Source organism: Biomphalaria glabrata, chromosome 9 (assembly GCF_947242115.1).
Source record: "Biomphalaria glabrata chromosome 9, xgBioGlab47.1, whole genome shotgun sequence".
Taxonomy (NCBI): domain Eukaryota; kingdom Metazoa; phylum Mollusca; class Gastropoda; family Planorbidae; genus Biomphalaria; species Biomphalaria glabrata.
Window position 1 is genome coordinate 7,607,315 of NC_074719.1, and position 14,547 is coordinate 7,621,861.

At 37.0% G+C, this 14,547-nt stretch overlaps 1 protein-coding gene across 2 annotated transcripts; it reads left to right on the plus strand.

Annotated features, from left to right (window-relative positions):
- The first annotated feature begins 4,075 nt into the window (after positions 1 to 4,075).
- On the plus strand, positions 4,076 to 9,537 carry LOC129928280 (transient receptor potential cation channel subfamily V member 2-like). Of its 2 annotated transcripts, XM_056041962.1 has the most exons (3): positions 4,076 to 4,254; positions 4,947 to 5,060; positions 5,299 to 9,537. In XM_056041962.1, the coding sequence occupies exon 3, from the start codon at positions 5,434 to 5,436 to the stop codon at positions 7,981 to 7,983; it is 2,550 nt and encodes an 849-aa protein (XP_055897937.1). In that variant the 5' UTR covers positions 4,076 to 4,254; positions 4,947 to 5,060; positions 5,299 to 5,433; the 3' UTR covers positions 7,984 to 9,537. The 2 variants fall into 2 exon arrangements, with proteins under 2 accessions (XP_055897937.1, XP_055897936.1); XM_056041961.1 differs by lacking the exon at positions 4,947 to 5,060.
- The last annotated feature ends 5,010 nt before the right edge of the window (positions 9,538 to 14,547 follow it).

Here is a 14,547-nt window from a genome sequence, read left to right on the forward strand (position 1 = left end):
TTCCCTCTGACGTTATATGGAATTAATTCTTCAAATGAAATGAAAAAAGAACTCGGTATAGTAATGTTTATTAAGCCTCGTTATGTGACTCGCGTTTAAAAAAGGAATGATATCTTGATTTAGATCTAATCTAGATTTTTAAAACTAGATCTAGATTTTTATTACAGTATATCTAGATCTGGATTTATATTCTAATTAAAATTATTTTAGAGTCTAGATCTAGAATTTCTAGATCTAGTTTAGACTAAAATAGACTAGATTAAGATGTAGAATTTCAATTTCTAAACTTAAAGTGTAAAAAAAAAGTGTAGATTTTCATTTCCAAACGTTTTGATCAATATTGTAATGTTTTAATATACTAAAACTAATCTACTATTTTTTTATTAAATTTAAATTTAAATTTACGGCAAATGAATCTTTGAAACATTATTACTTTTGACCATCGGATGGCTGCCTGGTCGTGCGGTTTTCGCGCTGGACTGTCGTTCAGATTTATGGATGGCCCAGGGTTCAAACCCTGCCCGCTCCCATCCCCCGTCGTCCTGCGGGAGGTTTGGACTAGGAAGTAATTATCTTCAACTCTGAAGGAACATCCGAAACGTGTAAAACATTTTACATCAAAATTAAATCACCTCTTGAATATTATTTGCGAATATGCAGATCCGACAGGGATCCGACTTCGACGGGGGCCGCCTCTGAGTTTGTGTAACACAAACTCTCTTTGTAATCTTGTTATTTATTTATTCACGTATTGTCACCAACTATGAATAATTATTGGAAATTTAAACTTGATCAGAGAATGAGAAATGGGGGTAAAATACGTGAACGAAACGTTTAAAAGGGGAATAACTCCAAATATATAGCCACATCTTTCAAAGTAATATTTATTTTCCTTTATCGATGCCAAAGAAAAAAAAACTAATTAACTAATTTGTTATTTTTTTTTTATTGATTATTGTTAGTAAAAAATAAAAAAATAAATAAATGTGTAAAGTTTCAACTTCATCCAGGAATGGGTCTTGTACACAAACTGTACCAGACAGATAGGCAGAGTAAGTGGATATAAGCTTTGTAAAAATAACGAATTGGATGGCACAGATAGAACACACAACATGCGTGTTTTTAACGCATCACACAACATGCGTGTTTTTAACGCATCACACAACATACGTGTTTTTAACGCATCACACAACATACGTGATTTTAACGCATTAATCTATCAACTCCGCTGCCAGCTTCGAGAATTTCAACTTCAAACTTTTCCAGAATCAATGAAGAAAGTTTCCCTTTTCAGACTTATGGGGCAGATAATGTTAAGGCTATCTGTTTCTATGGCTAACTATTGGCCAGCACAACGACCAATCGCCTTTACATTCCTAACTAAAAAAAGGTACCCATTAACGTTGGGTTGGACTCAACTCAAAGCTGGACTGAAGGGCGCCCTAAAAAACCCAAAACTCAAAATACAAGTCTTCACCGAGATTCGAACCCAGGACTCCAGGTTCGGAAGCCAAGTGCTTAACCACTCAGCCACTGCGCTCCACAACGAAGAAAGCGTTAGCTAATTGTGGGCATTGAAAAACTAATTTTGTTAATCTAACGTTTTCTTTGTTGCCAGGCAGATACGCGTGACGTGGTAATGTCAAGTGAAGATGGGTTAGTGTCATTGGCAGTTACATCAACATCACGTAATTGTAGATAGGCTTGAGGGAGTTAAGCAGTGGCGTAGCTAGGGTGGGGGAGGAAGGGGAAGAATTTGAAAATCTTCCCGGGCCCCCACTTGAGTGTTTTTATATTGAAAATTAATATTCCGCAACATGCAGGGGCCACCAGAGAGTTCAATCTCCATGGCCCTCAAACGATGGAAAATTCCTAGCTACGCCCCTGGAATTTGGGTTATAGAAGCTAATGCTTGTAAATATATCCCTCAAAAAGCCCTGTTTCTAGTGGTTCTAGTGGTTCCACGTTTCTCCCTCAAAAGCTACTGTCTGCGGGCTTTTTCTGTGCACGGACAAAAGGTTTGGAACTCGCTCCCAATTGATCTCAGACAGACAACATGCTACACTACATTCAAAAAGAATATTAAGACCTACCTGTTTAAAACTTTTTTAGATACATTTGTCATTTTAGATCTCGTGTTTGTGTTTGTAAAGTTATCACAGCGCCTTGAGCCTACATTTTGTTTATTAACAGCGTTTTATAAATTAAAATATTATTATTATTATTATGTTAGAAATGAACGAGTAGTCATTCTGTGGCGCTACCAGGGTCGAGTTTCGCTAAAGAGAAACAAAATTCATCGTAGTCCCTTTATCAGTTTCCACTGAGGAATTTTCTGGTGATGTGGCAGGTCTGCAGCAGTACCACCCTCTGACAGGCAACGAGAATGTTCCTAGGAATAACAAGGGCCTGAAGGTATCTGTGAGGTCAGTTGTTATTATTCCCTCGGTTGATATGACAATGGGGTATATTGTTATTTTAGATAATATCCATAAACGCTTAATCTCCAAGCCAAGGTTCCCATATTTTCGTTGTTTTTCCAGCTCAGTTTTTTTTTAAATTATAAGATAGTGGTACGACGATGTCAATAACGGTAGCGGCCTTTTCTTTTTTATCGATGAGCAGCAAATCAGGGCGATTAAAATCTACCGTTTTGTCAGTCAAAATAGGCCTATCCCAGTACAGTAGATGATCCGTAGACTCGAGAACCTCTTGTGGTGAGTATTTGTAATAAGGAGGAGTGTCCTTGCCGATCAAATTATGTGTCAGAGCCAAGTGCTGGTGTATTAGCTTTGCAACTTGGTTATGGCGACCTAGGTAGGCAGATTCCGATAGGGCTGAACATCCCGCCATTATGTGTTCAATTGACTCACCCACATTTCCACATTTTCGGCATTTGTCTACAATATTGAGTTTTAGGATATGTTTGTCGTAATTTTTTGTTCTAATTACTCTGTCCTGTATTGCTGTGACAAAGCTTTCAGTTTCGGGGTAGAGATGACCTGCTTTTAGCCATGCTAAAGAAGCGGCCTTGTCAATGTTGTCCCCATGTAATGAAGCCGGAAATTTTCCGTGGAGTGTTTTTTCTTCCCATTGGCGAATCTCATGCCCGACGTAGTCCAAACCGACATTAACATCTACATTGTTTAGGTTCAGAGGGGTTGCATCATAATCGTATTTGCGTAGGAAGGAAACTAGTTCATCGCTGGAGGCGTGCAGTTTTGATCGTATTTTGGAAACTTGCGTCTTACACAGTTTGAAGATGTTCTGCAATCCACGGCCTCCATCCTTCCGGGGCAGGTATGGCCTTATGGTGGAGGACCTGGGGTGTAAACATCGGAATTTGGTTAATAATTTCCTCGTGAGTCTGTCAATGTCATGTAGGTCGGTATCTGTCCATTTGATGACACCGAATGTATAGAGGAGCACTAGGACGGCCCAGCTATTTATTGCCGTGATGAGGTTACTGCTAGACAGTTTTGTGTTGAGAATTTTATTAACTCTTTGCTTGTATTTGCCAAGAAAGTCCTCTTTTAATTTTTTATGGTTTATCGTGGCATTCTGGTTTATTCCAAGATATTTATAAAGGGAGGCAGAGTTCAGTTCTTCGATGCCTTCAAATGCAATGTTGGTGTTGGCTGCCTTGCCCTTTTTTATGCTTATGATACCACACTTATCCAGGCCAAATGACATGCAGATATCGTCACTGAAGCGTTTTACTGTTTTAATTAAGGTGTGTAACTTTTGCTCGTTCTCTGCATATAGCTTTGAATCATCCATGTATAACAGGTGAGACACAGACTTTGTAAATTTAGTGTCAACCCTAAAACCGTTTGTAGTGCCATGCCATTATTATTATTATTATTATTACTATTATTGCCATTCTCACTCCAACAAAATAAGAGCGAGAAATATTTAAAACTCCAACACACACATTAAAAAAAAAAGGATTAGTCCCACCCTACATTTTGTCTTATGTCTCTGGCCCTGTAACACAAAGTACATTATTCTGTAAGGGGTGCCTGGGGTGGGTGGGGTATGGGAGACAAACTTTTGTCTTGCACAAAACATGTTACAACCTAAGGTAGACTGTAGTCAAGTCAATTAAGTTCCAAGGTATCCATAGATTTATTGATCGTGTCTGTCTCACAAAACCAGAAGATACGTTTCTTCTCATACTTTGGATGTTCAACTCCAAAGTTCATGTGTCTCTTCAGTTTAAAGACTGTATCAGAAACTACATTCACAGTACAGGTAAGAGTATTATATATACTACGGTTTCGTTGTTAGTAACATAGTACTATCAAAATGTTATATTTTCTAATTAATGCTTTTTTTTTTAAATGCAAGATATATACGGTAGAAGTACTTTCCACCAATAGGCGCGGGGGCTGAGCGGTAAAGCGCTTGCCTCCGAATCAACGTCCCGGGTTCAAATCCTGGTGAAACTGTAATTTTTTTAAATTTTAGGATCTTTGGGCGCCTCTGAGTCCACCCAGCTCGAATGGGTACCTGACATTAGATGGGGAAAAAGTAAAGGCGGATGGTCGTTGTTCTGGCCACATGACACCCTTGTTAACCATAGGCCACAGAAACAGATGATCTTTTCATCATCTGCCCTATAGACCACAAGATCTGAAAGGGGAACTTTACATTTTACTTCCCACCAGATTTGGGAGTGACATAAGAATCTCTTAGGGCTCTAGGCCATGAATAGACCAATGATAAGGCAATCTTTCTGTCTGGGACGGTTTCAACAAGATGTCTATTTATCACACACCTTTCTCTGGGAAGACCATTGCCGTACTATTTGTCACCATTGTCTTCAGGGCTCAGGGTTTTCACTATCAAGAGGAACGATTTTGTGATTTGGGAAAAAATAGAAGCACATTTCTTATTCCATACGCTAAAACAAATTCATACAAGTGCTTCTTCTTCTTCCCTAGTGTCATTAGAGGATGGAATGGGTTGCCTGAATTTGCCAGGAAAACCAACGATTTAGCAGAGTTAAAGTCATTGATTAACATGCCTGACCTGATTGACACATGAAATACTAAGACGTAATTATCTTATTTTTTTAAAGTAGCGTCTATAATGTATAAGATAAGATTGATGATGCTTTCTTTCATCCCCACCAAGTGCTATGAACTAGGTTCCATATGCCATAAGATTGTAGGTGAATATGCCATAAGATTATACAGTGTATATTTTAATAAAGTCTTATAAATACGTACAAGTCACCTACCTGTGTGTTACAAGTTTCGCTACAATGCTTAAGCGATATGTCTTTCTTTTCAGATGTGATCGAAGCACTTCTGTTTTAGATATGAATATAATGAAAACGTCTTCTACTGCCTATGTGTGAAACGTCTTATCTTGTATTTTAGCGTGGACGTATTTGAATAAAGTGACTCTATGCTTATATAAAAAAAAATGTGCTGCATCATTGAACCATTCAAAACAAGTGTTGCTGCTGAAGTAGACTATGCCAAAGAAGACGTCGAAGTGAAAGCTATATATGATGCAATAAAATCTGACGATGACAACACAGTAGATTTAAGTCAAAAGAAGAAGGACGCCAACCAAGACGAAGGTTCTGATCAGAATGAAGACTCAAAAGGGTTGTGTGCACTTCGCAAGTTCATTATAGGCCGTGATAAAGTAGAGGTTTCTAATCGTTTAAGAAATTTTTATTCTAGAGCTTCCGAAGTTTACACAGAGGAGAATAAAACTGAAGGAAGCCGAGACAGACTGATACACACTGCTGCATTATTCAGTAAAGATAGCAGCATAATTGAACTCTTGACGAAGTATTGCCCATCATTGATTACCAAGAAACGAACAGGGGGCTATGCGGGACAAACTGCTTTGCATATAACCATTTTTAAACAAAAGTTTATAGCTACAGAAATCCTTTTAAAAGCGGCAAAGTCTAACAATCTCTATAACAAGGTCTTGTCTGCCAGGGCCACGGGGCCCAATTTCAAGAATAACATAATGATGGGAGAGACTGTATTCTCTGTAGCTGTATTAACTCTAAAACCTGAGATGGTAGATCTTCTGCTGAGACACGACGCTCCTATTGAAGAAGTCAATAGCAAGGGAGATAATGTTATTCATACATTAATTAAATATGCGGCTATTAAACCTGACAGTATACCCAAAATTATCAAAATGTTAAAGTACTTGAGAAAAAAAACATTGAATCGCTATAAAGACCAGGACAAAACAGACACGTTAGTTGCAAAATTATGGTTTGGAGAAAATGAAAATTTAGAGACGCCATTAAAGTTGTCCGTTTCCAGAGGGTTAGTAGACGTCTTCAATGCCCTGATGAAGATGAAATCTATATTCTACTTTCCTTGCAAAATTGACGGAACTTTCGACTTACGCTTCTATGACATAACAGAGATCGATCACATCAATCAGCTGGAATACACAAAAAACAAGTTAAAGAAGACACCCATCTCCAGCTCCTGCTGCCCCAGCTGCTCCTTCTCCTGCTACTCCTGCTGCCCCCGTTGCACCAGCTGCTGCACCTGCTGCAGATGCTACTGTTGCTCAAGCTGCTTCTTTGTTAAGAAACGAATTTCTATTACTGAAAAGCTTTGCGATCTTAAATGGGAAACAGCATTGCCTTTTATTGATGACTATGATGTTCCCATAATCAAAGCCGTCTTGTCCAAAAGATACAATAACAAAAGCCTAAAGTTTGTTTACATGCTGTACGCTTTTAACCACTTAATTATGTTGCTACTTTTTACAATCTCCATTTTCTACAGAAAGTATGTTGCCAATACAAAATGCAGCGACAGCTGCAGAAATGAATATAATGTAAGCCAAGTGGTGCCCTGGATTCTTATGGTTTACGGCATGGCAATGATAGCTTTAGAGTTTGTGAGATGTCTGGGTTTAAAAAAAATTGACTTGGTTTTTAAACCTTACAAAAAAAGTCAAGGAAAAGGGGAATTCTTAAAAGAAATAGGCAGACGCCTGATAATGAGATATCATCAGAATGACTTGTACAGAATCGGACAATTAGTATTCGCTGTCTGTTTAGTGGTCGATTGTTTTATGTTTAATGTCCAAAAGGAGGACAAAAATGATCTGACCGTGACCGCTCTCTTTTCTGGCGTCTGGTTCACATTCTTTTTCTTTAAGGGATTGGACAAGTTTTCGATCTACACGGTCATGTTTCAGAAAGTCATTATGGGAGATATGTTTCGTTTTGGTATCTGGATAGTGATTGAGTTCACTGCGTTTTGTTTCGCTATGTACATCGTTCTGAGTGATAACATCAATGAAGTAGAAGAGTTCAGTACATTTACGAATACAACATTAACCATGTTTTCTTACATGCTTGGCCTCAAGGATTTGTCTTTCCTAGACCAAGTGGATGACACAAGTCAGCATCTAGTGGCCATTATCTATGTCTTATGTATAATCGTCACATATATACTGCTGATCAACTCACTGATCGCTATGATGTCTAAAAATGCAGAGGATACTTTTAAACATCGAAAGTCCATGATTCTCTTACAGAAGTTCTCCGTCGTCTTGTTCTTGGACGCCATTTTTTTAATATTCTGTTTACATAAACCGATCAATGAAAGATTGTCTTCCGGTACAATCTCCAATTCAAGAAAAGACAATCCAAAAAAAGACAGATTCTACCTGGCCATAAAAACAGAAAATAGTGGTAAATTTAAACGACAAAATAATGACGGAAGCAGTTTGAGAAATTTAACTTTAAGAGATTTTAAAAACAATTTGCTTCTAACCAAACAAACAATTTCAAAGGAAAGAAAAAAAATGTTTGACATTTTAAAAGATTTACCCATTAAAGCACAAACGCCACATACACCCTCATTTGAAGGTGGTGAAGATTCACAAAGTAAAACGGAATATGTGATTGACATAAGATCAGAGCCCCGGATTCCTGATGATAGTGACCCAGTGCTTGATATAGACAATCAATTTTAAAGAAACAAAGTGTTTTAACGAGGCCGGATTTACAAACGCAGTGCAGACTGAGTGACGTCCCGTGGACAATAAAAATTAAAATTTATAAGTAATGTATTTTTCTATGTTCAAAAATATTAGCTTTTAGATTTAGTCATTAATATTATTCAGTGCATTTTTTATATAAAAACAAGCAGAACAAAAATAATAAAAAAAAACAAAGCTTGTATTTAGTTTAGTTACATCAATGAATCTAAATCTGTCTGGAATAGCCGCGAAATCTGTCATGTAATTAAACTTGTAATAGATCAAGACTATCAATAATAAATCTGCGATTAGAAATAATCTTGCCCATTTTTATTTTGTTTAGCGCAATCTCATGTTTTTAGCTTTCTCACTAAGCTATGATCCTATCACTTTCTCACTAAACTATGATCCTATCACTTTCTCACTAAGCTATGATCCTATCACTTTCTCACTAAGCTATGATCCTATCACTTTCTTACTAAGCTATGATCCTATCACTTTCTTTCTAAGCTATGATCCTATCACTTGTCTCGACCAGTTAAAAAGGGTATGGGGGAGAAAGAAGGAGATATCGGGGTGATCACTTTTAAAATGTATATTTCTTTAAATTGAACGACCTGAATTCAAACTCTGGGGCTAAAGCCTTCTAAGCCTCCTCAAACCACTGCGCCAGGGATGAAACTATGTTAATAACTAGTTATAAATATTTACAACCTTTCTTCCTACAAACAATATAAGAGGCTAATTCAACTTATACTTTCTTATCAGTCAAGTAGAATTTCTTTCCCTTGTTCGAGATACAAAACAAAACTTTAGTTTTTTTTTTTTTTGTTTTATTGATTCTTGTGTTTTCATGTAACAGAAATAAGTATGCCACATTTCAGTGTGGGAAAATTAGTGTGTACAAACTTTTTTCCAGACAGACAGAAAGAGTGAGTTGATATAAGCTTTGCAAAAAAAACAACAACATTCGAAACATTTGAAGTAGCGATACTATCACTTGCATTCTTGGGTACCAATTATTTTCTCTTCTGTGTGTCTGTGATCGTTTTAATTAAATATTTTATTTAGTTATTCTGAGAAGTTTAATGGATTTAACAAAGTATGCATATTAGAGTAGGAATGAGATTAAATGTACACATAGGCCTATCAAGTTCTTTCTTTAAAAAAAACGTCATACTTTAGAGCTATTGATATTTTAAGTGCATTAGCCTAAATTAAAGCTTGTAGAGGTTAAGAGGTCTCAACTTACTAAAGCCACAATATGGCATGTATGGATTTACTAGGCCCGTGTATTAAATATACATGATTTTAATTATTCATTGATAGACTTATATTTATAACCTGGCATTAATTAATTCATTTATATATTTATAACCACCTTATTTATGTATTGATATATGGACAACCGGCTATTATTTTGTGTGTGTGTGTGTGGGGAAATATAAATTGCAGTTTCAGTATCCTGGGCAATTATGTAAGACTCTGTTTGTAAATATTTTTGATAATGTACATGTATATGAATGATAAATAAAGAGTATTCATTTATTTCTCTGTCAGTCTCACTTTCTTTAATAATAATAATATTAAGAAGAAGAAGAAGAAAGAAAATATCATGATGTCGGATTTTCAGTATCTTTCTAGTATACGAGATCAAAAAGGGAAGGACGGACGGATAGACAGACCACACAAAACCAATAGCGTCTTTTCCCCTTTCGGGGGCGCTAATAATAGTAATCTTTATTATCCATAAGGAAATTTCTCTTACAATTTGTGCATTCACCAAACAAAACATGATAACTAAAGAAAGCCAAAATAAATATTGACATCAGACTCACTCATAATGTACAGGTCTAGGGTAAACAATGCAACATCTAAAACTCGTATAGTCTACACATGGGCGCTCCAGGGACTGTGACATTGCCATTGTGGTACATTTGATACAACAAGGAATTTTAATCAGAAAATCCTTTTCGCTGTTTAACAAAATTTACTGATGATGCGGCTTCTCTAGCCTAGTTCTCAAAGTCTGACCTAAATGACTTTCTTAGAGAAATAAAAACATTGAACAATACTGCTATAATAACTTTTTAAATATTAAATGTAAAAAAACAACAACAACAAAGAAATAATAATCGATTATCGTAGGAAAATGACATTGTTTCTGTAGTTGGAGAGAAATAGTGCAAACTTTTAAATATCTTGGCACTGTCTTAGACAATAAATTAAATTTTAAAGCAAATATTGCTTATATCACCAAAAGAGGGCAACAAAGATTAAAATTACTTAAAAAAAATGTCCTACACAGTTGAACAGAAGTAAAAAAAAAGCCACATGACTTTGAAATCACTGGCGTTTGTGGCTCCTGCGGATTTTTTTAGTATGCCAAATTTAGTTTTTGTATGGACAGATGTATGATTAATTTATAGTTCTTAGGTTTTTGTATATTCGTGCTGGAAATATGTATAACAGTCCGTTTTTACTTGCAATGCTTACTAAAAGGTGGACCAAAAGGTGAAACCGTTGTGTGAAACACAGAACTTCTCTGTTTCATCCTTTTAGTTTGTGTATTGAGATACACTATCATTACTTCATGCTGGCCCCAGACCTGTTGAATAACAAAGGGCAGTAAATCCAAAGCCTAAGCAGAGACAAAGCTTGCTACCTGAAGAGCCAATGTCAATCAAATGAGCTATAGAAATCAAAAAGGGAAATAGAGCATATCGTTCGAAGACTTTAGTTTTAATGTTCCGTTGCGGGATGGCGGCAAGCTTGGGGGGAGGGGTGGGGAAAGGGGGAAGGGTGGGTGTAACACTTAAAACAAAATATTATTATAATTAGTACAAATTTAACACTATTGCTACAGAAACGGCAAACTCGACACATAATGAAAACTATACATGCGGCGAGGGCGGCCAAACATGGCAAGCCTTTCAACGCAAGGAAACCGACATTGCCAGTGACAGATCATTATGGAGACAGCTTGCCGCCCAATACGCCGAACGGCGCGGGAGGACCTAAGTCTAAGTAAGTCTAAGTCTACGGTTGTGGTTAGGCAAATAAAAAACTTTATTTGTTCTTAATGGAAATAAAAAGGAGGCTTGAAGGAAGGGTTAAATACAGGTTGAAACAAGCTCGAAACATTTCCTCGGAAAACTGATTTTCTGACAATAGGCATTGTTAGATGCATGGGCGTAGCCAGGATTTTTTTTTCGGGGGGGGGGTTGTGTGGATTTTTCCGCAAAATTGTATGTATGTATTGGTGTGTGTGTACATAATCTTTATTACATTCTGACCCTTCATTCTTTCGGAAGACGTTTATTGTGCCCTAGAATTTTGTTCTTCCTGGAGTTAGTGGGAAAATATTAGATTCTCCGTCATTGGCAGCCAGTTTGTCTGGGGGAGCGCTAGGGGGTCAACACCCTCCCCCCTGGCTACGCCCATGGTTAGATGGTTACCTCATAATACTCATGTAAATAACACTTCACAACAGTAAACTTTTTTTTTCTCTCTCTCTCTCCTTTCTTTCTCTTTATTCTCTTTTCTCTTTTTTTTCACTCTTCTCTCTTCCTCTCCATCTGTTCTTTTTCTCTCTCATTTCTGTTTTGCACTAATCTCTCTTTTACTCTAGTCTCAACTATTCTCTCCCTATCCTTTATATCCCTCTCTTTATTTCTCCGTCTTTCTTTTTTTGCTCACTCTTTCTTACTCTCTTTTTTATTATTTTTCTCGTCCTCTTTCTCTCTCATTTCTTCTCTCTCTTACACATACAAACATACAAAGGTAAATACTGCCAGGTCGTGTGTTTAACGCTCTGGGCTGTCTCCTAATGTTGTCGGGGATGCAAGACGTGCTAGCTGCCATGCCCTGCCAACGTGCGTGAGGCTTAAGCTAGGATGTTCTCATCTTCAAGTCTGAAGGAACATTCAAAACGTTTACAACCTAAAAAATAATCAAGAAGAAATAGATAAAAATAGTTCTACCTTAAGAGATATCTGCAGTGCGGAGTACGCAATGTTATGACAGAGACTGTGTCATGATGTCATAACATTTGCAGGACCGAAATTCAAGTAGCAAAAAAAGATTTCCAAACAAATGGACATTCAGTTTGACTACAATTGTCTACCTCAGCATTGTTTCTATAACAAAATACCAGATACAGAAGTTCTTCGAAGAGCGTGTCTGCAAAGCATCCACACAATCCTGATGCAGTCCCAGCTGCGATGGGCAGGTCACGTCTACAGAATGGAAGACCACCGCATCCCTAAACGACTCTTGTATGGCCAACTAAGCGAAGGAAAGCGCTCGCAAAGTGGTCAAAGTAAGCGCTTCAGGGACACCATCAAAGCTTCTCTGAAGGCGTTCAGCATAGACCCAGGCACCTGGGAGACAGAGGCACATGACAGATCATCAAGGCGTCACGCTGTGAAAACTGGCGCACAGGTTGCTGAGGAAAAAAGAACAGCGCTGGCAGAAGAAAAACGTCAGAAAAGAAAAGCAAGGTAAACGACACTAGCTTAAGTTGGAATAACATGCCCAGTGTGCGGCCGAAAATTCCGGGCTCACATAGGTCTCACCAGCCACATAAGGAGGCATAAAACCCCAGTGCAAAGCCCTCAGCCCCCTGGATGACAAAGTGGTCATCATCGAACCACGATGGACGAACTATATATATATATAACAATAACAATCTAGATGCAAACACGAGCATCACTCACGTACACTCACTTGCACTTTATAAATTAGACTTCTGTGTACTTCTCGGTGACCACATGTGAACATTAATACACCCTGTCTAAAAGTGGGATAAAGGAGTTTATCTTAAAATTTGAGGGCACTAGACATTTTATAAAATTAAAGTGTCTTAGAGTAGTTACCTAACATCTATGTAATGTGTGTAGATTTTCTGAATATGTGGCAAGATCTTTCAATCATGGTAACTAAAGTTTACATACAAGGTAATTTATGTTATTGTTTAGTGCAAAACGAAACGAATACGGAGATACTATAAACAAAATAGAGCCTTATTTTTGTCAGATAAAATCGAATCTGATCGAAGAGCATCTGATCGGATCGGATTGGAACTCATACCATTAAAAACAAGCAAAATATTTTTTAAATTATTTTTTAACACAAAGTTTACGTAGCCTCGAAATCACTACCGTATATCTCAATACTTCATGAATAAGCTCCCTTTTTCTATATAAAACAAAACTAATTAATTAGGCCTACACAAATTTTATTAATTAATTGGTGCTTTTTTTTTTAATATTGTCAGCAACTGTGAATAAATAGGAAAATTTTTAACTTGATCAGAGAATGTGAGTTGGTGGAAAAACGTTTACAAATAGTTAAAAGGGAAATAACTCCACATATACAGCCACATCTTTCAAAAAATTATTTATTTTCCTTTGTAAATATCAAAGAAAGAAAATAATTGTAAATTTTTTTTTCATTGATTCATGCTTTGTTAAGGTATAACAAATAAATGTGTCAAACCTAAACTTGATCCAGGAATGGGTCTTGTACACAAATTGTACCAGTCCAATAGGCAGAGTAAGTTGATATTAGCTTTATAAAAAAAACGAATTGGATTGCACAAATAGAACCCACAACATACGTGTTTTTAACGCATCACACAACATACGTGTTTTTAACGCATCACACACATATGCGTGTTTTTAACGCATCATACAACATACGTGTTTTTAACTCATCACACCACATACGTGTTTTTAACGCATCACACACACATGCATGTTTTTAACGCATCACAACATGCGTGTTTTTAACGCATCACACCACATACGTGTTTTTAACGCATCACACAACATACGTGTTTTTAACGCATCACACAACATGCGTGTTTTTAACGCATCACACCACATACGTGTTTTTGACGCATCACACAACATACGTGTTTTTAACGCATCATACAACATACGTGTTTTTAACGCATCACACAACATGCGTGTTTTTAACGCATCACACAACATACGTGTTTTTAACGCATCACACAACATACGTGTTTTTAACGCATCACACAACATACGTGTTTTTAACGCATCACACAACATACGTGTTTTTAACGCATCACACAACATACGTGTTTTTAACGCATCACACAACATACGTGTTTTTAACGCATCACACAACATGCGTGTTTTTAACGCATCACACAACATACGTGTTTTTAACGCATCACACAACATACGTGTTTTTAACGCATCACACAACATACATGTTTTTAACGCATCACACAACATACGTGTTTTTAACGCATCACACAACATACGTGTTTTTAACGCATCACACAACATACGTGTTTTTAACGCATCACACAACATACATGTTTTTAACGCATCACACAACATACGTGTTTTTAACGCATCACACACATATGCATGTTTTTAACGCATCACAACATGCGTGTTTTTAACGCATCACACACATATGCATGTTTTTAAAGCATCACACAACATACGTGTTTTTAACGCATCACTACATGAGTGTTTTTAACGCATCACACAACATGCGTGTTTTTCACGCATCACAAAA

Bases quoted from the DNA above. Each gene is read 5' to 3' on its own strand.
- LOC129928280 (XM_056041962.1), top strand. From the start codon at position 5,434: ATGTGCTGCATCATTGAACCATTCAAAACAAGTGTTGCTGCTGAAGTA.